General features: G+C 32.3%; 1 protein-coding gene across 2 annotated transcripts in view; it reads right to left on the bottom strand.

Annotated features, from left to right (window-relative positions):
- Window positions 1-24,897, bottom strand: part of LOC134714337 (ADP-ribosylation factor GTPase-activating protein 1-like) — a 44,746-nt gene that overhangs the window by 14,836 nt on the left and 5,013 nt on the right. For both annotated transcript variants that reach the window (XM_063575587.1, XM_063575579.1), the window contains exons 3-7: window positions 22,825-22,996; window positions 22,245-22,441; window positions 21,534-21,602; window positions 15,340-15,448; window positions 14,874-14,930 (exon numbers count right to left, since the gene is read on the bottom strand). In XM_063575587.1, coding sequence (XP_063431657.1) covers window positions 14,874-14,930; window positions 15,340-15,448; window positions 21,534-21,602; window positions 22,245-22,441; window positions 22,825-22,996 — 604 coding nt within the window. The remainder of the gene's footprint in view (window positions 1-14,873; window positions 14,931-15,339; window positions 15,449-21,533; window positions 21,603-22,244; window positions 22,442-22,824; window positions 22,997-24,897) is intronic.

Raw genomic sequence — 24,897 nt, forward strand, 5'->3', positions numbered from 1 at the left:
GGTGAGGTTCACACAAACATATGTCATGCCTGTGTGTAATTTTGATTTCAATTTTTTACAATAGAACTTAGAAGCTGAATTTTAAGAAATTGTTAGCTAGATTATATTGACCTGTGGAGAGATTTTCATAGGCTTGACAGAAATTTTAATAGACTTGATAGAAATTTTAAAAGCCTGGGCTGATGGGTCAGTAGTTTTAGCAAGAATACTGTTAAATGCAAACATCGAAATCAAAACGGAAACATTTAACTTAAGTCAAACAAATAGATATGAATAAGCAAGTTTAGAAAAAGCAATAAGCCTTCAAACCCATAACTTGTACATGTATAAATGATATTGAAAGTAAATATATTAAAGCATCAATAAAACATGTATGAGGGGTGTACCACTAGTAATGTATATGTATGGGTTAATATTAGTGAAAAACACATTAAATGTTTTTTGTTCAACAAAATTTTGAAAGATTATTTTAAAAGTATTAAACTTGTCCTCCTACAAATATATATTAAGCTGCTAGATACCATGTGTTCAGCTGTGTGTGTCAACTGCTTGCTGTCCATTAAGATATATATCCCCCCTTTTTTCTTCTTTTTCATATTGAAAAAAAACAATGAAAACTGTAGTAATTATTCTATGAACTAAGCATTTGGTGTCATACCATGCCATGCTTTTATTTTTGCCATGCAGCTGGTGGTTTCAGAGCTGCATGTATATTACCAACATTATACTCAAAAGATACATTATTCTTTATAGATCTTTATACATATGAATTTTCATATTTACATTTTATAACATATTTTTATCAATTTTTACCATAAATTTTTATATTAGTGCTTATGATACAAATACAGCAAGCAAGGCTTGTGTAACATATAACATATTGTTAAACAAATGCTCACAATAAACACTTTAAATGTAGAATTTCCATTAAAATATTTCTAAATAAAAGTAATTTCATACCTTACAATGCAACTAAAAAATTGAACATTTAACACCATATAAATATAATAATAACCTGTGGCCCTCCTATTGGTTGATAATGATGTTTCATTGAAGACAATATATAGATTTATCCACTACATCAGTAAAAATCTAGAGAAGTGCTGATGATTGAATTACTATATTCTCCCCAGACACAATCTAGCCTCGCATTGTAACATCTGCTGCATACAAAACTGTGAGAGAGTATGACTAATGTCTTTATTAGATCACAAAATCAATAATGGAAGCTAAAGGACTTTATCTCAAGATAACACCAGAATCCAGTTGAACTATCAGATTCTACTTTTAATCACTCAAGATTTTTGCAAGAAAGCAGCAAATAATTTAAAAATTAAACTGTTTGACCTTTAACCTGACTACTTATTAGATCATTGATAGCAGCTTATTGAGGATAAAAGACCTAAATAACCAGGAATGAGGGTTAATTTAACAACTGTACTTATTTGGCATACAAAACAGATTAATTTTTTTTGAGATGACAAGAAGAGGGTTGGGGGTTGTATAATACAACATAAGTCACTATATCACAAATGTTACTTTAAATTATTGAATTATTTGTTTAAATAAAAATGAGAATTTATATACTGTAAATTCAGTACTCACTCACAGTAAATTGAGAAATTATTGCATGCATTTAATATTGTGATCTTTAAAGAAAAGACAAAAATGTGTATATATTATTGCAATTTAGTAAAATTTGCTTACAGATATTGTATGTATCAGATATAAAAATGTGAGAGAAAAAAATATGCAATCCTAATCCAGTCCCATTATTTGCATTTAAAAACCTCAAAATTATTTCAGAATTTAAAGTAGGTACTACAATTGTTAATTTAAAGGTGAAAAGACTAAAATGTAAAATAATGCTGTGTTTTGTTGTACTTCAGTGAAAGAAAATTTCCAATTATTGATTTTTCTTCTTAATTTTTTTACTGTAAAGTCCAATAACTCAACTTTATTTAACAGGTACTTTTCTTTTGACAAGTCTAACTTTAGGTGTGAATAGTTATCAAAGGTACCAGGATTGTAATTTAGTACGCCAGGCACGTGTTTTATCTACATAAGACTCATCAGTGACGCTCATATCAAAATATTTATAAAGCCAAACAAGTACAGAGTAAAAGAGTATTGAGGATTCAAATTTCCAAAAAGTTGTACCAAATACAGCTAAGGTAATCTATGCCTAGGATAAGAAAATCCTTATTTTTTCGAAAATATTTTTAGGTGTGAAAATTTAAATGACCTTTCATTGAAAACTATTGAGTTTAGATACAAATAGAATTTTTGAAGCTTTATAAAACAATTGGCAAAACTGAGAAAGAACTTAAGTGAAATCAACAAAGAGACTTCTCAAGTCAAAAAGGGCACCTTATTCAGAGGAGGGTTACTGCATCTGATAAGAATGCAAAAATTTATCCAGCATTTATACAATGCCTAGCACATTTCACTTTCCTGATCGACCCCCTATGTCCTCAGACCATAAAAGTTGATTGACTGTGTAATTCTTACAAAAGTCTTTTTATTGTGACTGAAATATTTGACGTCAGACATTAAAAAAAACCAACTACAAGTCACTTATAGGGATATATCATTTTGTGACTATGATGTTTTCTTCAGCCATCAGATCACAGCTGCCAGTACTTCCATTCAAATAAGGTATCTTAAGGATAATTGTGGCTAATTTTGGATCATTTACCCCTATAATTTCAAAGGACACCGTTATAAAAGTTGAAAGATGATTATGGACAATAAATAATGGACACCAAGAGATGGAAAAAGCTCACACTGGCCCAAAATCATGCTAAAAACAAGAATGTGTCCCTAGTACACAGATGCCCCATCCGCACTATCATTTTCTATGTTCAATAGACAGAAAATGGTGAAAATCTCTAACTTGGCATTAAAATTAGACAGATCATATCATAAGGAACATATGTACTAAGTTTCAAGTTGATTGGACTTCAACTTCCTCAAAAACTACCTTGAACAAAAACTTTAACCTGAAGGTGGACAGACTGACAGATGAATGGACGAATGGATACAGTCCAGAAAATGTAATGCTAATAAATGAGGCATAAAAATGAATGGAAAAAAGTCAGTATTGTAATAATTATTACATTTAAATCATTATACTTCATTCAAACATGAATTTTAAAGTACATCTAAATTGAAATAAATTGAAAGATATCCTTATAATGGAGACTTAAGAAAAGACTTCCAATTGAAATGAACTTAATAGAAGTAAGATTTTTGTCTTCAAAATTTTGAATCAATATAATTCAAGTAACTAAACAAATCTACTACATGTACTGGGTTTTATTAATAAATAATCTTGACTACCTGTACAAAAGTCTTTCTTTCATGATCAATCAACCAAATTATAAAAGAAGAGTTGTTAAACACTGAATACCGGGAAGTTAACCAAAAGCCAGGATAAAAATACATTATGAATGTCTTACAATAATGGCGTTCTCTCAGTCTGTTATAAGAAGTCAAGCTCCAGTCAAATGTGGAGTGTGTGAAACTGAACGACCCATAAAGTGGAAGTGTATTGACTGTTGTAATTTATTGTGCAATAACTGCAAAGAAAAAGTGCATCCGAAGTTCCAAAATGCAAAGGATCATCAGATAGTAAATATCAAAGATGTTGGCCATGTCGACATCACTGTTGAAGAACTAAACATCAATAAACAATATCAGACAGAACTATCTGCAGTAGGTTATATGTCTTATTGTCATGATCATTCACTGTGGTTATATAGTTACTCGGAAAAAGTTTTACAGAGAGTAAAATTTGAAGGAACCAAAGTAAACATAATATCAAGCTTAAATAGCAAGATTTATGGTATGGCGGTTACTAAATCGAATAATCTCCTTATATCTACAGAGGATAATAAACTCAAACAATTCAGCTGTACTACAGGTACATTAACAGACTCTGTATATAATATGTCACCATTAGTACCTACAGCAGTCTATATCACCAGTGACAATAACGTTCTAGTAGGAGGTGTTAATAAAGACTACCCTAAACAAGGAAGAAGAGTTGTAATACTAATGAATCAGAAAGGAGACCACAAGAAAGTGTATGAACATGATCAACATAAACAACCTATATTTACTGATCCCTCAAGTATCTGTAGTACAAGCAATGGGAATATTCATGTGGCGGATGGTCTTATTTCTACATACCTGTCAACCTCTGAAAATGAAAAGTCAGGTCATGACCTGCATTGAGAAAAAAAATCTCAGGTCATAACGCGTACGACATTTTGCGGGCTCAATTGAAGAACCAAAATATGTTTACATATAATTTATATAGTCAATATGTATATAAAACAGTTAGAACATGTATACAAGTTTATTTCAGACTATTGTTATATTCCATAGTAGCAGACTTGGCATTCTTTAAAAGAACTGCACTTGGTTTCAGTTCATAGCAATGCAAATGTGTATTCATTTTACAAGAAAGAAGAGCACACAGTGTATCCTTATTAAGATCAGCCCTAAACTCTGTAGCTATTTTCTTTACTAAAGAAAATGCCCTCTCACTGTCTGCATTGCTGTTTGGCAAAACCAGTAATGTTTTAGCAAGTTTTGACAAAACAAAAAAATCTTGGCTTGTTAAGAAAAATGTCATGCAACTTGGACATTTCTCCCCAAAATGTACCAATGTCAGTTTCAGGGGAAGTGCAAAGTGGAAGTTCATCTAATGGGGTCAACTGATAGTCACTGAACTCATCTTTTAGCTTGTTGAAAATATCGTTACGTAGCTCAGGTAAACAAGTCCTACATTTTGACTTTTGGTTACATTGAAAAAGACCGATAAAACCGAAGGTCGTATTACTTCTAAATACCGGAAACAATTCCGGTCAGAAATCCGGGTGAAACGGGTAATGTTAGAAATTCCCGGGACCCGCCGGGTAAAGAAAAACTCCCGGGTGAGAGGTGAAAATAACGGGTGTCACCCGCAAAAAACGGGTGAGTTGACAGGTATGTTTCTAGGAAAGGACGCATAGTAGTGTTAGGGCAGGGTTGTGATATAATCAATATATACACAGGAGATACAGAGATCAACATGGATATACCATTCACACCAACTGACATAGTGAAAACACCTAGAGACAATGTTATTGTAGCTGATGTGAATACTTACACACTTCATATCCTGAATAATGCTGGCCTACTGCTGACATATTATAAAACATGGGATATAAACATAATCTTCCCGTATTCTCTTGCATTCTCTCGGTCTGGACATCTCTACATAGGATGCAGTTCACAAAAAACAAGTACATCCAAGGATGCCAAGATATACGAAGTTACAATATCAAAATCTTAATGTAACTAAGAAACAAATACTTTACTTGTTGCATTATGTAATTGCTCATCAATTTAAAAAAAAAATGTTATTTTTATTGTTAAAAAATTCCAATCAAAAGTTTCTCAATTTCCATTATTATTAGCCCTGTAAAATAATTTTTTTCACTTAGTTAACAAATATATCAATTTTATATTCAAGAAACAAGTTGTCAAATTGACCACAAATCAGATTTATGCATTTTAAAAGTAATACTGAAGTACTGTACACATACTGCTAAAAGATCATTGATTTAATGTTGAAAGTATTCAAGCTAAAGATTATACAAGTATCACATAAACTTGATATTTTAAAAGATCCACAATATTAAGGTCAATGCCAGACAGACATGTTCACCTTATAATTATTACATAAACCAAATATTCCAATTTTAGAAGTCAAGAAAGGCAAGCTTTGTTTCCAAATTCTTAAATTTAAGTCTGTGCCATCATAACCTAACAACTGATTTAAGTTACATATAGGAATATATAATTCTGTATGCAAGATTTATTTGCTGAAATTTGATCTTTGAATAATCAGAGTTAACATTACTTCAGTTTTTTTCATTTAAATAAGACACCTATGAATGATTGTGGTAAGGTTTGGTTTCATTTAGCCTGCCTAAAAGTTTCATAGGAAAATGAGGATGACAAAAGATGATGGATGGCTGCTTAACCTCCAGCAACTAATTAAATGCATATTCAGTACAGGAACATGCTACTGCTATATGAATAGTAACCCTGCTTTATACTAGACCATCACAATGACCTGGATTTTAATAGGCTCCCAAGGTAACAGTCTGCAGGAAGACATGTCACCCTACCAAGACACATTATTCAGATTACTAGCTGATCAGTCTTTGTATTTATCTTTGTCCTACCCCTTGATACCAAATGCTTAGCTGAGGTGCAGCTAATACCAATCTTAAAGGGTTTTACCTGGACAGGTTTTGAATCCATGACCTCCCACGAGACCATCCAGGCAGTTAGGAGAAAACATGAGATGGGTCATGTTGTCTTATTTTTAGATCTTATTTTGCTTTTCAAAGTTTATGTTTATCTTCTTTTTTGGACAAAAATGGGTAAAATCATCATGCAGGGGAAATAACTCTAATGGATAAATTCACTAATTTGAACATGTTGACTTACTTAGATTCTAAATTTTGTGTTAGTGTGATATTTTCAATATCTTTTACTATCTACCGTATAAGGATTTCTTCAAAAATGCAAAAAGAGGTAAAACTAATTTGTCAAAGGCAATAACTTCTACATGAGTCAATTGAAAATTTTGCTAATGATGACTTATCTGTTGATCATATTGTTCTAGTCATTTTACCTGTATTAAATTTCTCCAAATCAATTACAATTATCAAGAAAATAAACATTCAAAATTTTCCAGAAAATTACATTTAAGGGGCAATAACTCTGATATAGACAATCCTATTTTTATGAAAGTTATGTGGGAGGTAGACCTTGACCTGTTGCTCATTTTTTTATCTACTCTAAATTCAAAAAGGTGTTTTGATCCTTACAAAAATTGTAACTGGGTAATTATTGCAATAATAAGAAATCACATTTTGATACTGTGAAAGTACTTTTATTCGTGGGGTACCAATTTTTGTGGTTTTCGTGGATGACTTTATCCACGAATTTAAGTGTCCAACGAAATAAAACAACCATTGTCCAAATCAAGACATGGAAAGATCCCCAACGGTAAATTGACTACTGATATGATCTAGAGAATATATTGAATAACGCCAAATCTGAGAATACTTTAATAGCAGTCACAGAACTACAACCGCATGCAGAATTATACCCATTTAATCTTTAATAACCTTAACTGTACAACTTTTGATCATATAATTCTCATAAAAAATATTTTTGATCGATGAAAGTCAGATTTCTGGTATTGATATACTAGTATGATAATGTGTTCATTTTATATCTCATAGTTTATTATTTCATGCTGGGCTTGATTTTGACTAGGAACAGTATATATTCCTGATTTTGATAAGAATTATTTGACAATTCAAGATATGTTTATAGCATTTGTTTATGTTACTATTTTCTTAAGGTGACATGTTTATTGCCTTATTAACACCTTTGATGGTCTTTAATCTGTTGGTCACTTTATCATGGGTTGATTAGTCTTATCACAACGATTTACACGGGTCAATGTTTACTTTGCATTTTCCTTCAATCCAGACTAATTGTAACCTTCGTTTCTAAAGGCTGATTTTTTTTCATTAGAAACCCAAAATCCACGAATTTAAAAACCCACGAACTTGTAGTTATTGCTCAAACCACGAAAATTGACACCCACAAATTAAAGTACTTTCACAGTATCTGATGCATATTTTTGAAAGCAGCTTTTTCCTGAATTCGCAATAATCAATCTGGAATAAAGAGATAGGGCCAATTTGCCGATGATTTTTTTTCACAGAAGGGCCAATTATAAAAAGTGCCGACGGAATAAAATTTACTACAAAAACAAAAAATAAAAATGCTTTGTGATCAATATCTCGATTTACATATATTATGATATGTGTGATCAATAGTTAATTTAACCCTCAAAAAGGATGAAAGTCCAATAAGCGGATTTTTGGGTGTTTTTAGGTAGCAAAAACAGGGAATCTCCCCAGAAGGACATTTTAAACCAAAACAAAGTTATGCTTTTTATGACTGTTGTTATTCATACTACTTTTGCCCTCAAAAATGAAATTGGTTTAGTGTGTCCTTATTACATAAAAAACAACTTTTTAACGAAAAAAATGTAACATCGATAAATGTACTGATATAGCTTCTTAATAAGAGACATTGGATAAGCATCGCCGTAGCTCCATCAGTAGAGCACAGAACTACTAATAAGTGATGGTTTTGAACTAAGGGTTTGGATCTCGCTCAGAAGACTTGCATTTTTTGTGTTGTTATATTAAATTTAAATGTTTCTACCATCTTTTTTCGATGTTTGCTTAATTCATAGAGTCATTCTGGTTCATTTTGACTATATGTTTCACTAGTATATCATTTTACATGTATCAAAGAAAACATAATGTATCGCTTATTTTGTGCATTCCTATGACTGCCCATTCTCTTGACGCACTTTCTATTCATGTGTTTACGTTTATTACATATATTCAAGGAACAGCTGCCGTTAAACTGATGTAGGGGCCTGTACATAACCAATAACACGAGAATTATTTCCAAAGCAATGAAGCCTACATGTTGAGGGTGTAATATACACATAACTTCAAATACAAGTTTCAAAACAACACAAACAATTTTTCGAAACCTTTTTTGAACATGGTATTATATGTAACAAATGCAGCCAACAACAGTTTTGTCACCAATTCACAAACTGTATAGATACTAGTAATGAAATTTGTACCACTGTCCCTTCACCGGTACCTAAGTCATCAGAAAATAAAACAACACAAAAGAACAAATCAATTACACTACAAATCGTAATTGTAGGTAAAAAATCAAGAAGCTGTTGCATCTGTATCTCCGCAGAACCCAGTGTCTCGCCTACTTTTGCTGTAAATTGCAGGCTCAACAAAAATGAGGATAAAAATCAATTAAAAATATTCCTCTTGATACTATCTTATGATTGTAAGAAGCTTCTGTCCAAGTTTGGTAAAAATCTAGGAGAGTTAATGAATCTAATAAATGTTTTGAAAACTGTAACTGCAGACTGTATGTAATGTTAACTCGAAGAAAGTCCATTTTAAAGTAAAATACTGAAAAAATGGAGTTTCTGTCCAAGTTTGGTACAAACCCAGCATAGTTTAAGAAAGTTACTAAAATTTTAAAAACTTTAACCACAGAGTGAATGTTATGTTTCCCCACAGAAAAACTAAGTCCATTTTAAAGTAAAAAACTGAAAAAAATGGAGTTATCTTTTTACAAAATTTACTCCTGGATACTATCTTATGATCATAAATAAGCTTCTGTCCAAGTTTGGTACAAACCAAGGATAGTTTAAGAAAGTTATTTAAATTTTATAAACTTTAACCACAGAGTGAATGTAATGTTTCCCTGCAGAAAAACTAAGTCCATTTAAAAGTAAAATAGGGAATATATGGAGTTATCTTTTTACAAAATTTACTTCTGGATACTATCTTATGATCATAAACAAGCTTCTGTCCAAGTTTGGTAGAAATCCTGTATAGTTTAAGAAAGTTATTAAAATTTCAAAAACTTTAACCACAGAGTGAATATTTGTGGACACCCCCGACAACGACAGAATGTAGTCTTGCTTAGTCTCGTTTTTTCGACTAAAGTGGAAGGCTCAGCAAAAATCAATAGTCATGACCTTGTTTTTGTAGGAATACCTGTTCAAGGTATGACAATAAATAATGTGACGTATTTTCATGAACTATAATTAGCATCTATCGGGCTATTCAAAACATGATTTACCTATCTTATCGAATGAAACAAATCCACGGCAAATTGGCTCTACCTCTTTATCATGATTTATGTCCATTCTTCAAAATCCCAATAATAAATCCACACAATAATTTCTGAATTTACAGTGTATCAGTTAATCATTGTTAGGAAGCTATCGGTTAGTAGATAAATTTCCTGGATACAATTTTTAAACTGGATGTTCTAAGGAGCATTCAAACATAGTTTAGCCCAAGAATTTCAAAGGAGAATGAAGACTGACAGATGAATTAAGAAAGGGTCAAGGTGAGCCAAGTATGTGCTTCCAGAAAGTTAATGATGATACAGTGAAACTTCTCAAAACCGGCCGCCCGTCGGACCACGGGATTCGGCCGGTTTTCAGGGGTGGCCGGTTTAATGAATTTGAAATTAACAAGAGTTACTTCCCTTCAATATAAGAGTTACTTCCCTTCAATATGTGTGCATTTGTTTTTTTTACCATGTATTGTACCTCAATCATAAAGTTTGTTTTGTTGTGTAAATTTAGCTTTGTATTCTAAATTGATTATGAAATAAATATTAAAACATCATTTGTATCTTTATTATTTTTTATTTTGCAGGAATAACAAATAAAATGCAACTATATAACAAAACAATTTTAATATCAATATCACATATTATTGAAAGTTGAAAGCTCTACTAATCGGTAACATACGATGTTCATATAATAATTCATGTGCAATGCATACACAATAATTCATCACACCTTAGCTTATAACACACCCTGGAACTAATCTAAGAGGGTTTAATAAATTTCAATAGATTATCCCGACGTTAACGAAATACGATTTTATTGCAAAAGTCAAAGTGAGTGATTTTTTATAATTTGCCTAAATTTTTTTTATAAATGATCAAATAAAGTAGTCAAGCTAAAACATTTAATGATAATTAACTTTCATCTTTGATTAGCGTGGGTGAAGATCAAAATCTCTCAACCGATAATTTATTCGGGTATTGATTTGACATTGACAGGTGAACACTACTCAGTGGCCATGCAGGTGTCTAATTGACCGGATTAACTTGTTTGTTTATATAACAGTATTATATATGGACTAATGATTACAAATGAGAAGGCCGGTTTTATGAGGTGATATTTTATTGATTTTGATTACACAAATACACAAATAACGGCCGGTATCCGGTTTAAAGGGGTGGCCGGTTTTATAATTAAGGTTACCTGACCGTTTATTTACATACACGCCGGCCGGGACTTGCGGTTTTGGCCGGTATGAAGGGAGAACCGGTATTAAGAGGGACCGGTTTAGAGAAGTTTCACTGTAATACAATACATTACATTGGAGGGTTGCACTTCTGTGAATATAGACAACGGAATTTACTTTCATATCTCATTATGCCACTGTTACTATAAAGTTCAGTAATAAATTGTATTTTAGAATGGAAAGTTTATATGCACAATCTTTATTTTCAAAGATCACACTTAGGGCTGTGCAGCATATTTCAACATTAATATGCCTTTACCGGTAATATCTTACAGAACTGATACTAGAAGTCTTAAAACTACCCCTCCCCTCACTTAACAAGCTATGTCTCTAAGAGATTAAACAAAGAGATCATATCAGGAAACCAGTTCAGAAACAAACAAAAACTATGAATATTATATATTTCCCCAAAAGAGGTGTGGTTTGTTAAGGATTTACAAACAAGTACAACAGTCACCAAAATGAAGCTGTTCAGAGGAAGAAGATGGAGAAGGATAACCTATGACACCTTATCCACAACAAGATGTCAATGGAAGAACAATTTTCATGGATAGAACAACACATATATAAACACACAGAAAGACAAACTTTCTTAATAGACTAAATGATGGAAATCCAAATATTTAAAATCATTACATAATTCAACAGAGGAAAAGGAGAAAACATACAAAAAGTGATAGAGAAAGATGTTGTACAACTTCATGAGTTTCAAAAACTAGAGGCTCTAAAGAGCCTGTGTCGCTCACCTTGGTCTATGTGCATATTAAACAAAGGACACAAATGGATTCATAACAAAATTGTATTTTGGTGATGGTGATGTGTTTGAATTTCCTACTTTACTGAACGATTTTGCTTCTTACAATTATATCTATAATGAACTTTGCCCATTAGTAACAGAGAACTATATTTGGTAACAATTTACATAAATTTACCAAATTAATGAAAATTGTTAAAAATTGACTATAAAGGGCAATAACTCCTAAACGGGTCAACTGACCATTTAGGTCATGTTGACTTATTTGTAGATCTTACTTCGCTGAACATAATTGATGTTTACAGTTTATCTCTTATCTATAATAATATTCAAGATAATAACCAAAAACAGCAAAATTTCCTCAAAATTACCAATTCAGTGATTACTGATTCAACTGAAAATTTCAGGGCAGATAGATCTTGACCTGATAAACATTTTTATCCTATATCAGATTTCCTCAAAATGCTTTGGTTTTTGAGTTATAAGCCAAAAACTGCATTTTACCCCTATGTTCTATTATTAGCCGTGGCGGCCATCTTAGTTGGTTGACCAGGTCACGCCACACATTTTTTAAACAAGATACCCCAAAGATGATTGTGGCCAAGTTTGGATTAATTTGGCCCAGTAGTTTCAGAGGAGAAGATTTTTGTAAAAGATTACTTTAATTTACGAAAAATGGTTAAAAATTGACTATAAAGGGCAATAACTCCTAAACGGGTCAACTGACCATTTTGGTCATGTTGACTTATTTGTAGATCTTACTTTGCTGAACACTATTGCTATTTACAGTTTATCTCTATCTATAATAATATTCAAGATAATAACCAAAAACAGCAAAATTTCCTCAAAATTACCAATTCAGGGGCAGCAACCCAACAACCGATTGACCGATTCATCTGAAAATTTCAGGGCAGATAGATCTTGACCTGATAAACATTTTTATTTCATGTCAGATTTCCTCAAAATGCTTTGGTTTTTGAGTTATAAGCCAAAAACTGCATTTTACCCCTATGTTCTATTTTTAGCCGTGGCGGCCATCTTGGTTGGTTGACCGGGTCACGCCACACATTTTTTAAACTAGATACCCCAATGATGATTGTGGCCAAGTTTGGTTTGATTTGGCCCAGTAGTTTCAGAGGAGAAGATTTTTGTAAAAGCTAACGCCGGACGACGACGGACGCAAAGTGATGAGAAAAGCTCACTTGGCCCTTTGGGCCAGGTGAGCTAAAAATGGACTGTTTGAGTTCTCAGTTCACTTTCTGGAAACAATGGTTTTTATGAAAATCGAATCGGGATGTGCTTCCCCAACTATTGTAAAATTATATCCCCAGAAGATGATAACAATATTCGCTCAAGAGACACAAGTTATACTCAAAGACCAGGAACAACTAACATGTATAGAGGATTTTATTCTGTTTTTGAAGCTACAGTGCATGTGTGTGATAGATTAAAATACTACAATTTATGTGTTTTTTTAATCTTTTACATTTACTGAGCTTCAAGAACAAGGTGTTAATTTATCATACACTGATGACATGTTTGTAAGTTGTAAATACAAAAAACACCTGTTACAGTTTACACCTCTCATATGTATAGCTTTTTAGTCCTAATCAGAATTATCTAAGGCCACACCAAGTTGATGTTTTCTTCATCAAAATGGCCAATACAAATGATCATCTTTCATTTTTGTTTCATTATCTGATCGAAAAGTTGTTTGCCCAGAATGTTTGCAGATACATGTTACATTGTACAAGAATATTTCTGGTGCAAATCAAATGGAGATTTTTAAGTTGACTCTGTCTATGAGTTCAACATTTTCTGTCACAGAAAACAATTTGAACTCATAGACAGAGTTCTTTTCAGGATTTAAAAGGACTGCCAACCAATGATCCTATCAGTCTTTAGGGAGGACCTATATTTTTGGCCCACAGTGCTGTAATTTTTAGTCTTCAAAATCACATATGGGTAAAATGTTATCAGACATGAAAAATCATATCCCTGTTTTATATAGATTCCAGGTGAAATTTGACCAACACATTGATTGTTTACAAATTGTTGTTGATTGGATTTAATTGATAATTTAGCACTTGTAACAGAATTCTTTTGTGGTTTGATTATAAAAGACAAAGTTTATGACATCTAAAAACAACTTTCACTCAATATCCAAGCGATGAACAGTTACACAATCAGATATAATTAACAGTTCCTACAGTTGTACACATGTGGAAAAACTTTTTATGCTTTATAAAAGATAAAATCTCATATCTCAATACATACTGAATGAAAAGTTATAAATGTCTAATTTTCATCAAATATCTTCTTTGGAAAATTCATGAAAATTGGTATTCTTAATATGTCAATTTTTACACTTCAATTATTTACAGATAAAGAGTTGGTATGTTAAATAGGGAAACACTGTTTTGTTCAGATGGTACTATATAAACTTTGGATGATTTTTACTATTCAAGTACCCTTCCATTCTTTTTTTTTTAAATGAAATGATACACTAATTCTTCATAATTTTTAGTAATTTCTGATCACTTCAAACAAAACTCAATGAATATCTGATTTCTAATCAGTACAAAAGCAGCTATTTAACAATTTTATCACTGACATTGAAAAGAGTTTTATACCATTATAATAAAAAATTGTAAATTCCAAAATGAGACAAGGAAAATAGAATTAATCATTTCCATGTAATTGTTATAGAGCTTCTTCAGTATTAGCACAATAAAATTTGATTATCTCCCTATTAACATTTTTCTTTGACCATAGCATCAGGTATAGTTCAATAACTGTGTAAAGTTTAATCAATATCTATCTAGGTGGAGTTACTAGGCACACCAACATATGTACTGGTGATTCCTATATAATAAAATAACAAAAACTTTTGTTTGCCAGGGTATACAGGCTTTAATCAGATAAAGAATTTTCACCATTTTTTTTAAAATTGAGTTCCATTTTCCATTAATTAAGACAGAAGGGGACATAATCCATACACTATGACATTCTAATTAGAATATAAAGCTTTGACCGCAGGTGATTTGCAAGTCCTACGAATATCTAATTTAATGTTTGTGAAATTTACCAACCTTTTCTGAAGCTACTGAGGCAAACTTAGTGGCTCCCAATGCAAACGTTGACCATCCCTGAAATAGTAAATCATCAATATCACATGTTAATAAGAATACAAGAATTTCATTGACTTCAATTATCTTTCTGACTGTAGGATAGTCAGCTTTGATTGCTGGATTGCTAGAATTATACAAGACAATAAAATCATTCAATTTCAACTACTGACTGTCACTAATTACAAATATTGGTTTACTTTTATGCCTTTTTTTGTTAAAAGTTGTAACAGCTGCTATTTTCATTGCTCCAATGTAAAACTTAAAAGATTTTACCACAAAAAAGAGATGAAAATAGTTGACAACTTCTCTGTCTTAATCATACTTTGTTTAATTCAATTTTATGCTAAAATATATATATGGGTTAATAAGTATTTTCACACATAAGTATTTTGCTTTAATAAAAATATTTAAATATAAGTAAGCTTACTGAGCTCAGAGATGATAAAGTGTTGTCGAAGAAATCATCATCTTTTTTATCAGACATAGGTGTACTTCCAAATCCTACATATTTCCCTCCTTGGCTAGGAGGAAGATTTCTACAAAATAATAAAAAAGAAAGGTGATGATTATAAATATTTCAAAAGCATTTAATCATTCAACATTTTCTGAAAGCGCTATGTTCCTATGTAAACAGAAGATTGCACACTGTAGTTTCATTTTTAAACGTTGGATACCAATTTTATATGAATTTGGTTAAATATACTTACCAGGAGTTACTATTATAAATATAGAATACGTGTCGCGTTTTAGTATGTTCCCAATCGCAAAAAACATCGAGGAGACCGAGATCTTTAAACATCCGGTATGTTATGAAATCTACTCACTCGATTCAAGGTAAGATCAGTTTTATTTTTTGCGTTCAATTGAACGGATGTTCTCATCGTAATTTAATATATATTAGTATAACTCTTCAAAGTTTATAATTACATCGTTGTTCAACGATATGGACGGGTCCTCATTGTACGAAGACACGCAGGATAGTATTACTATGGAACCTGTTTCACCAATGTTGGTAAGGATAAGCAAAGAGTTTGTGAAAACAACAGGTAAAAAGAAAAGATTGTCAAAATCGGAAAAATTGCAGTCCGAATATGACAAGAAGCTCCAAAGTATGGAGGAGAACTTTAATGGCAAGTTGGACAAACTTTTTGGTTTGTTAGTCACCAACAATCAGAATAGGGAACAATTGCTAAGATCTGATTGTGTGAATATTGGTAATCTTCCGCCTGGGGAGAATAGACCATTAAATTCACTTGAAAGAAATATTGGTAATCTTCCATCTGGGGAGAATAGACCATATATTTCACTAGAACCAAACTTGGACCAAAATCTGGGGTCGCCAAGAGTTTCTAGAAACCAAGATTTTGATAATAGATCAGAAATATCCATACATGTACAACAAACTGAAAGGCATTATTTAGATATGAGATCAGAATATGATAGTGGGTCTGGAGGTAGTCCAGTTAGACAACCCGATGATGATTGTATTCTACAAAATGACATTGTAAATAATAATCGTAAATGTGAACGATTTATTAAACATGTTGTAAACTCAAATGAAGGTTTTTCATTAAATGACAATATTGAGTCTGATCAAGGACAGGCAGTCAATAAGAATGTTAACTTTTTAGCAAAAATATTTAAGGAAGATATTGCTAAAGAAAAATCTAGTCTTGGATTAGTATTAGACCAGACACAGGTAGACATTTTAGAAAGTTCTTGGCGTTCAAAACACCCAGAAAGAATTTCTGCCTATAAAGAGGAATACAGGAGTGTTTTCCCTATTCATGATAGTTCAGTTGAGTTTTTGCAAGTTCCAAAATTAGATGACTTACTTGAACCCATGTTAAGACAGACACACGGTGAAAAAGCAGTTAAATCTTGGGACAATCACAGGCAACTGCATACACAACCTCTAAGACAGATAGAGAAATTGGGTTTTCAAGGGCAACTCAGTGCAAGAATGAACATAATTTCTGTTCTTTATATGCAACAAGCTCTAGGTTCACTTGTACAAACTCTTGAGAGTGATGACTTCGAGAAAGATAAAGTTTGTCAAACTGTAAAAGATGTTTTTGCCATGTCTACTAAAACAATTGACCAAGCAGGCCGTACAGGTGCCTTTTTACATTTGGTCCGTAGGCAAGCTTCAGCTCAAGATTCAGGGTTAACAGGCTTGAAAGAAATGAGCAATAAATGCCAATATTTGCCACTCACAAATGATGGGGTATTTGGTAAAGGTCTAGAAATAGCGTTAGAAAAACGCAAAGAGCAAAAAGACCAACTCTCTGATCTGTTACCAGAGTTCAACAGAAAGAGAAAACTTGAAAACAATGCTCGTGAGAAGGGAAACATTAAGGTTTCCAGATCTAGTTCATCAGGTGGGCAAAACATTAAGAGCAATAATTATAATGTGAAATCAAATTCTAATGCAACTAGTACATTTCCCAACTATAGGAAACCTGCACAGAATTTTCAGAAAGACAAGTCAGCATCAGCACCTAGACATAGTGGGCAAGATGCAAACAAGACCGGCTTCAAGTCTGGCTTCAAGTCTGGCAAGAGTGCTACACAGTCCTCATGGGGTTCTTTTCGGAACCCCAAGGGAAGAGATAGCTGACTCAGAAGTAATTTTTTTAATGTGTCCAGAGATACCTGTAGGAGGTCGATTACAAAAATTTCTTCAAAATTGGGAGAAAATAACATCAGATCAGTGGGTTCTCTCAATTGTAAAAGAGGGATACAAACTAGAATTTTTTCAAAAACCTCTTTGGACAGGGATAAAACAGACTTTTGTACAAAAAGACCATTTAGGTATTTTTATGCAAGAAATAAATGCTTTATTGGAAAAAGACGCCATAGAAAAGGTGCATTTTCCAGATTATGTAACAGGTTTTTACAGCACATTATTTCTAGTCCCAAAGAAAAACGGGAAGTTAAGAATGGTGACAAATCTAAAACCTCTAAACAGTTATCTCAAGAAAATCCATTTCAAAATGGACACTATGCCAAAAGTAATAAATTTAGTGAAACCGAACGATTGGGCCATATCTCTCGATCTATCGGATGCATATTTTCACGTCCCAATTTTTCAAGGTCACAGACAGTACATGAGGTTCTGTGTTCAAAACCAATGTTATCAATGGAAAGCAATGTGTTTTGGTCCAACTTGTGCACCACGAATTTTCACAAAAATTGTATCAGTGGTGGCAGCATATCTCAGAGCTCAAAATGTGAGAATGGTGGTATATTTAGACTATTGGATGATAATCAATCAGGACAAAATTCAATTATTAAAAGATCGAGAGAAATGTCTCAATCTGATAGTTTCACTAGGTTTCATAATAAACAGAGAGAAATCAAGTTTAATTCCAAGTCAATCAGTAACTTACCTAGGGGGAGTTTTTCATCTACAAAAGGGAATAGTAGTTCCTACATTAGAGAGAATTCAAAAGTTGCAAATGTTAATTCAGAACATGCAGAATGTTAAGACAATAGCCTTCGATTTTCTTCGCATTCTGGGTGTGATGGCATCATGTATAGAGTTGATTCCAAATGCACGTCTACACATGAGACCAATACAATTACATCTTTTAAGTTTTTGGAATCCAATTTGCAGAGATATGACATTGGAAGTTCCATTTACTCAACATCTAAAATTCCATCTATTATGGTGGACAAATTCAGTGAACACGCTGAAAGGCCGATCTTTAGTATCTCCAATATCCACTGTAACAGTCACAACAGATGCTTCCAAAAGCGGTTTTGGGGGTTATGTTGGGAATCAAATATTCCAAGGGGAATGGAGTCCACAACAGAAAGAGTGGCATATAAATTGCTTAGAAATGAAAGCAGTTTATTTGACAATGAAACATTTCATAAGTCTGTTAGCGAACAAGTGTGTTCTCATCAGAAGCGACAATACAAGTGTTGTCCAATATATAAATCGCCAGGGAGGGACAAAATCAACCAGTCTTTATCTTTTAACTTGGGAGTTATGGCAGATGGCCATTCAGAACAAGATAGTTTTGAAGGCAGCACATATAATGGGCAAGAAAAATGTGTTGGCAGATCAATTAAGTCGAGTAAAAATACGCCAAACAGAATGGACATTGAACAAGACAATTGTCAATCAAATATTTCATCTTTGGGGTTCCCCAATGATAGATCTATTTGCGTCATGGGAGAACAGACAGACAGAGGTTTCCTGTACTTGGATTCCTCATCCCAATGCACTAGCTTTGGATGCATTAACAATTCCATGGGAGAACATGTTTGCTTATGTGTTTCCTCCAATTTGTCTGATTCCGAAGATATTAAGATATATGAGGCAGTTCCACTGTCAGATTATCTTAATAGCACCTCAATGGCCACGGAGACACTGGTATCCGGAAATTCTACAGTTATTGATAGCTCCTCCTATCAGACTTCCACAATGGGAAAAGTTATTGACACAACCCAAAACCCAAATTTGCCATTCAAATCCTCAAATGTTGAATTTAGCAGCATGGCTCCTCTCGACAGAAACTTCAAAGCAGAAGGATTTTCTGAATCGGCTAGAAACTTGCTCAATGCATCTTGGCGAAAGGGTACTCGAAAAGACTATATTACAAAATTCGAAAAGTACAATAGCTGGTGTAGTGGGAAACAAATTGATCCCTATAAAGCTACTTTAAATCAGGTTGCTGATTTTCTAGCTTATCTGTTTGAATTAGGTCTACAGTACAGAACAATATCTGGGTATCGCTCTATGTTATCAGCAGTGTTACCACCAATTGATAATTATCAGGTTGGTCAACATCCTTATATTTCAAGACTGATAAAAGGAGTTTTTCCTTCTAGACCTCCCAAGGTTAATTTATTGCCTGAATGGGATTTAGAGATGGTTCTTAACGCCTTACAGAATGAACCTTTTGAACCTTTATCTGATGCATCTTTAAAGTTTGTTACATTTAAAACAGTTTTTCTCATTGCTATAACAACTTTTAGAAGATGCAGTGACTTACAAAGTCTAAGAATTGATAAAGAGTCTATGAGGGTTCAGGACAAAGGTATAACTTTCATTAGACATGGTCTGTCAAAACAAGATAGACAAAGTCATTTTGGGGCCAAAATTAATGTACCTCATTTCAAAGAAAGAGAGTTTTTAGATCCAAAAAGGTCAATTACTATTTATTTGGATAAAACCAAGGAAATAAGACAGAAGTTAGATGCAACTGACAAAGTCAAATTATTTTTAGCAATGAAAGAACCTCATAAACCAGTAACAGCAGTGACAATTTCTAGTTGGATTGTCCAAACAATCAGGTCTGCTTACTCAAATGACAAATTAAAATTTAAAGGTCATTCCACAAGAGCAATTGCTCCGAGTTGGGCTCTATATAAGGGAGCTTCTACAAAATCGATTTGAGATGCGGCAGATTGGTCATCCGAATCAACTTTTGTAAGATTCTATTTACGAGATATAGATTCTGACAAAGTATTACAATAGAATTGTTTTTAAAGAAATTATTGTATATAAAGATGAAAATAGTTTTCACATAATTTTTATTTAGGAACAAATGTATATAGAGCATGTATACAAGGTTTCACATAATGTTTATTATATAATTTTTTTCAGGATGATGACTAGTAGTATCCTGTAAATAGTTTGTTTTTTGGTGGAAGTTTTTAATGTTTGACAGTATTTTAAAAAGAACTGTTTTTGGTGTTTTCTGAGGAATGTTTTTGATTCATATCCAAGAAATTTATCCTCCACCTGCCCCTGAATTTGTATTCATATAAAATGGTAATTTTTGAAATCTCAAGAAGAGATTTTATATGAATTTATAGGGTTAAATATACTTACCAGGAACCACCGCCACCCCAAATAAATTTCTCTTTGGTGTATATTGGTTTGCCAATTAAACGCCAAATAAAACTGATCTTACCTTGAATCGAGTGAGTAGATTTCATAACATACCGGATATTTAAAGATCTCGGTCTCCTCGATGTTTTTTGCGATTGGGAACATACTAAAACGCGGAACGTATTCTATATTTATAATAGTAACTCCTGGTAAGTATATTTAACCCTATAAATTCATATAAAATCTCTTCTTGAGATTTCAAAAATTACCATTTTCATGGTTTCTTGGGTAAACCATGAATTCAAATGTACGATGAATTACACATTTTCTTTAGGCTTTGTATGCAGAGGTTGGCAAACACATGAAATCAAATAACCACGAAAATGCAAGTTTTCCACAAACCACGAAAGTTGATACCCACATAAATAATGAATTCACAGTACATGTACTAAGTCTAATCATAAATATAGTAAAACGAGATTTCTCAATTTCAGCTTCAAAAATCATCATCACAAATTTATATATTAAATGATTACAAGACTCATGCTGATCCCTGTCGTATAACAAAACAGAAACATTTCAGTTTCAAATTTACAGCTTAAAACGCTTCCTAAGTTAAGGAATTCTGAAAATAAATTATTAAAATGCCCTCAAAATGTATTCATTTATGTTGTGACTCTATATTTAAATGTAGCAAAACTTAGCTTTTAATTTTTTTCCCCCCATTATCTGCAAAACTTTAATGTTTTAAAACTATTATGGTATAAACTTACTCAGGTCTGCTGGCATTGTCTGCTTGCATTCTATTAAAATAATCTTCTTTCTGCTTTTTAAACTCCTCACTACAAATAAAATACCATTTGTCAAAGGGTGTGACAGATCTATGTCAAAAACACTAACATGTTAAATGACTATTGTAGGAATACAAATAGATTCAATACAACACTTTACAGTACATACATTACTGTGTGAAATCAAATATTTTTTTCACTACCACTGGGTTGGTACTACATCTGGGTATTGGTATGATTAAAATAATACATATTGTATCATGTTTATTTACATTATGGTTATTTGCTTAAGTTAAGGATCCTTCAAACAAATTTGACAAAAGACCTCTTTAGGTTTCTGTACTACATGTACCACATTTCTATCATTTGGTGTCCAGTGTATTGGTGAAGGTAAGTCCAGTTTTAGATTATGGAAATTGTATCATGTTTTTGAAGGTAGAAAGAGTGAAATTGTGCAAAAAAAAAACCATGGCAAATTTAGAAACTGCATACAACAGAAATGTTTAATTTAATTCAGTCACAATCATTTTAAGATTTACAGTACCACAACTACTTTAATACAGCTAGAAATAGATACAACCTGAGCTTCAACGCTTCCTTCCCTTTTAACATATATGCTACAGATTTCAAATTTGTTTTACAGCTTTCACTTTTTATTATCTTTTATAATTATTTTTTTTGTATTAGACTTACCTTTGTAAATTGACATTTCCATCTTGATAGCTATTATCAGTAAAGTCATCAGAATATTTTGAAGTGTTGGTAGGTTTGTTACTGAAACTTGATGAACTAGACGACGTCTTCAGACCAGCTGATGGTTTATATGCAACATAATTCCTAGCAGATGAAGTTTCTATACTCCATGGTTTTCCTTCAGCCTCTGACAAAATCTGATTAAAAAAGGTGTTTTTTCGCAATATTGGCACATAAGACATTACAAGTGACACAAAGATATTACAAGTGACATACTATATAATACAAGACTCTGAAAATTACAAGTGACACATGTATATTTGATATTTTTAAATAAATAAGGCCATTAGTTTTCTCGTTTGAATTGTTTTACATCGTCATTTAGGGGCCTTTTATAGCTGACTATGTATGTGGTATGGAGTTGTTAATTTCTGTGTCATTTCGGTCTCTTGTGGAGAGTTGTCTCATTGGCAATCATGCCACATCTTCTTTTTCAAAGATACACACAAATATTACTGAAACAATCAAGTTAACCTGAGCAACAAAGCCAAAGCTTTTCCTTTATGAATTTAAAATCTACCTTATCTCTATACAATGCTGCTGCTTTAGAATTGTATTTCTCTTGTAGAGTCATACCAGGATCATAATCTGATTGGGATTTGAAGAAGTTTTTGGCATTTCTGTTTCCACCAGCTTTCATCTTTTCTAACTCAATATCTTTCCATTTATCCATTGAAACAGACCTTACAAAACTAAAATAGAAAAAAATAAAACAGATGTAAACCTCAAATACATGGAATACTGTGTCTTATCTGTATTTGATGTGGTCTGACAGAAAGCAAATAGATCTTTGATTTAAATTTAACCTTTGTACTAAATACGGTCTCACTTACTATAAAAATACATAAACAACCAGATGCTCCGCAGGGCGTAGCTTTATACGACCGCAGAGGTTGAACCCTGAACAGTTGGGGCAAGTATGGACACAACATTCAAGCTGGATTCAGCTCTAAATTTGGATTGTGATTAAATAGTTGACACAGCATAGGTTTCTGACACAGAATGAATGTGTTCTAATGAACTTAAAATTTTTGTTTTCTCTTAGAGCAATTCACTATGCTGTTGAATATTAATCCTCTCAAAAAAATGTTTGAAGAAATTTTCATTTTATTTATGAAATTTCATTTCAAATGAGAAAATTGAACCCATTTTTTTTAATCACACCCCCCTTTCCCTTATTCCAAATTAATCTCAATTAAATTTCTAATGGAGTTTGCAACAATAACTTCTCATTTAAATACATCATAAAATATTAAGATGTAAAAAAACTGCTTGTTATCACTGAATGGTAAAGATTATTTTAATTTATCAGTTGGTAGTAAAAAGTGAATATACATTGTATATAACAAAGATTTAAGTTGATTCTGGACAAAGAAAGATAACTCCAATTAAAAAAATATATTGCTATTTCACAATATTGTGCAATTAGATTTTTCTTGCTTACTATTCTGGACAAAGAAAGATAACTCTTATTAAAAAAAAATATTGTTATTTCACAATATTGTGCAATTAGATATTTCTTGCCATTGTGCAATACTGTGCAATTGAAAAGACTTGCTATTGCACAATACTTAATATAATATTTTAGATCCTGATTTGGACCAACTTGAAAACTGGGCCCATAATCAAAAATCTAAGTACATGTTTGGATTCAGCATATCAAAGAACCCCAAGATTTCAATTTTTGTTAAAATCAAACTAAGTTTAATTTTGGACCCTTTGGACTTTAATGTAGACCAATTTGAAAACAGGACCAAAAATGAGGAATCTACATACACAGTTAGATTTGGCATATCAAAGAACCCCATTTATTCAATTGTTAATGAAATCAAACAAAGTTTAATTTTGGACCCCGATTTGGACCAACTTGAAAACTGGGCCAATAATCAAGAATCTAAATACATTTTTAGATTCAGCATATCAAAGAACCCAACCGATTAATTTTTTGTCAAAATCAAACTAAGTTTAATTTTGGACCCTTTGGACCTTAATGTAGGCCAATTTGAAAATGGACCAAAAATTAAGAATCTACATACACAGTTAGATTCCGCATATCAAAGAACCCCAATTATTCAATTCTTGATGAAATCAAACAAAGTTTAATTTTGGACCCTTTGGGCCCCTTTTTCCTAAACTGTTAGGACCAAAACTCCCAAAATCAATACCAACCTTCCTTTTATGGTCATAAACCTTGTGTTTAAATTTCATAGATTTCTATTTACTTGTACTAAAGTTATGGTGCGAAAACCAAGAAAAATGCTTATTTGGGTCCCTTTTTGGCCCCTTATTCCTAAACTGTTGGGACCTAAACTCCCAAAATCAATACCAACCTTCCTTTTGTGGTCATAAACATTGTGTATAAATTTCATTGATTTCTATTAACTTAAACTAAAGTTATTGTGCGAAAACCAAGAATAATGCTTATTTGGGCCCTTTTTTGGCCCCTAATTCCTAAACTGTTGAAACCAAAACTCCCAAAATCAATCCCAACCTTTCTTTTGTGGTCATAAACCTTTTGCCAAAATTTCATAGATTTCTATTAACTTAAACTAAAGTTATAGCGCAAAAACCAAGAAAATGCTTATTTGGGCCC

Source organism: Mytilus trossulus, chromosome 1 (assembly GCF_036588685.1).
Source record: "Mytilus trossulus isolate FHL-02 chromosome 1, PNRI_Mtr1.1.1.hap1, whole genome shotgun sequence".
Taxonomy (NCBI): Eukaryota; Metazoa; Mollusca; class Bivalvia; order Mytilida; family Mytilidae; genus Mytilus; species Mytilus trossulus.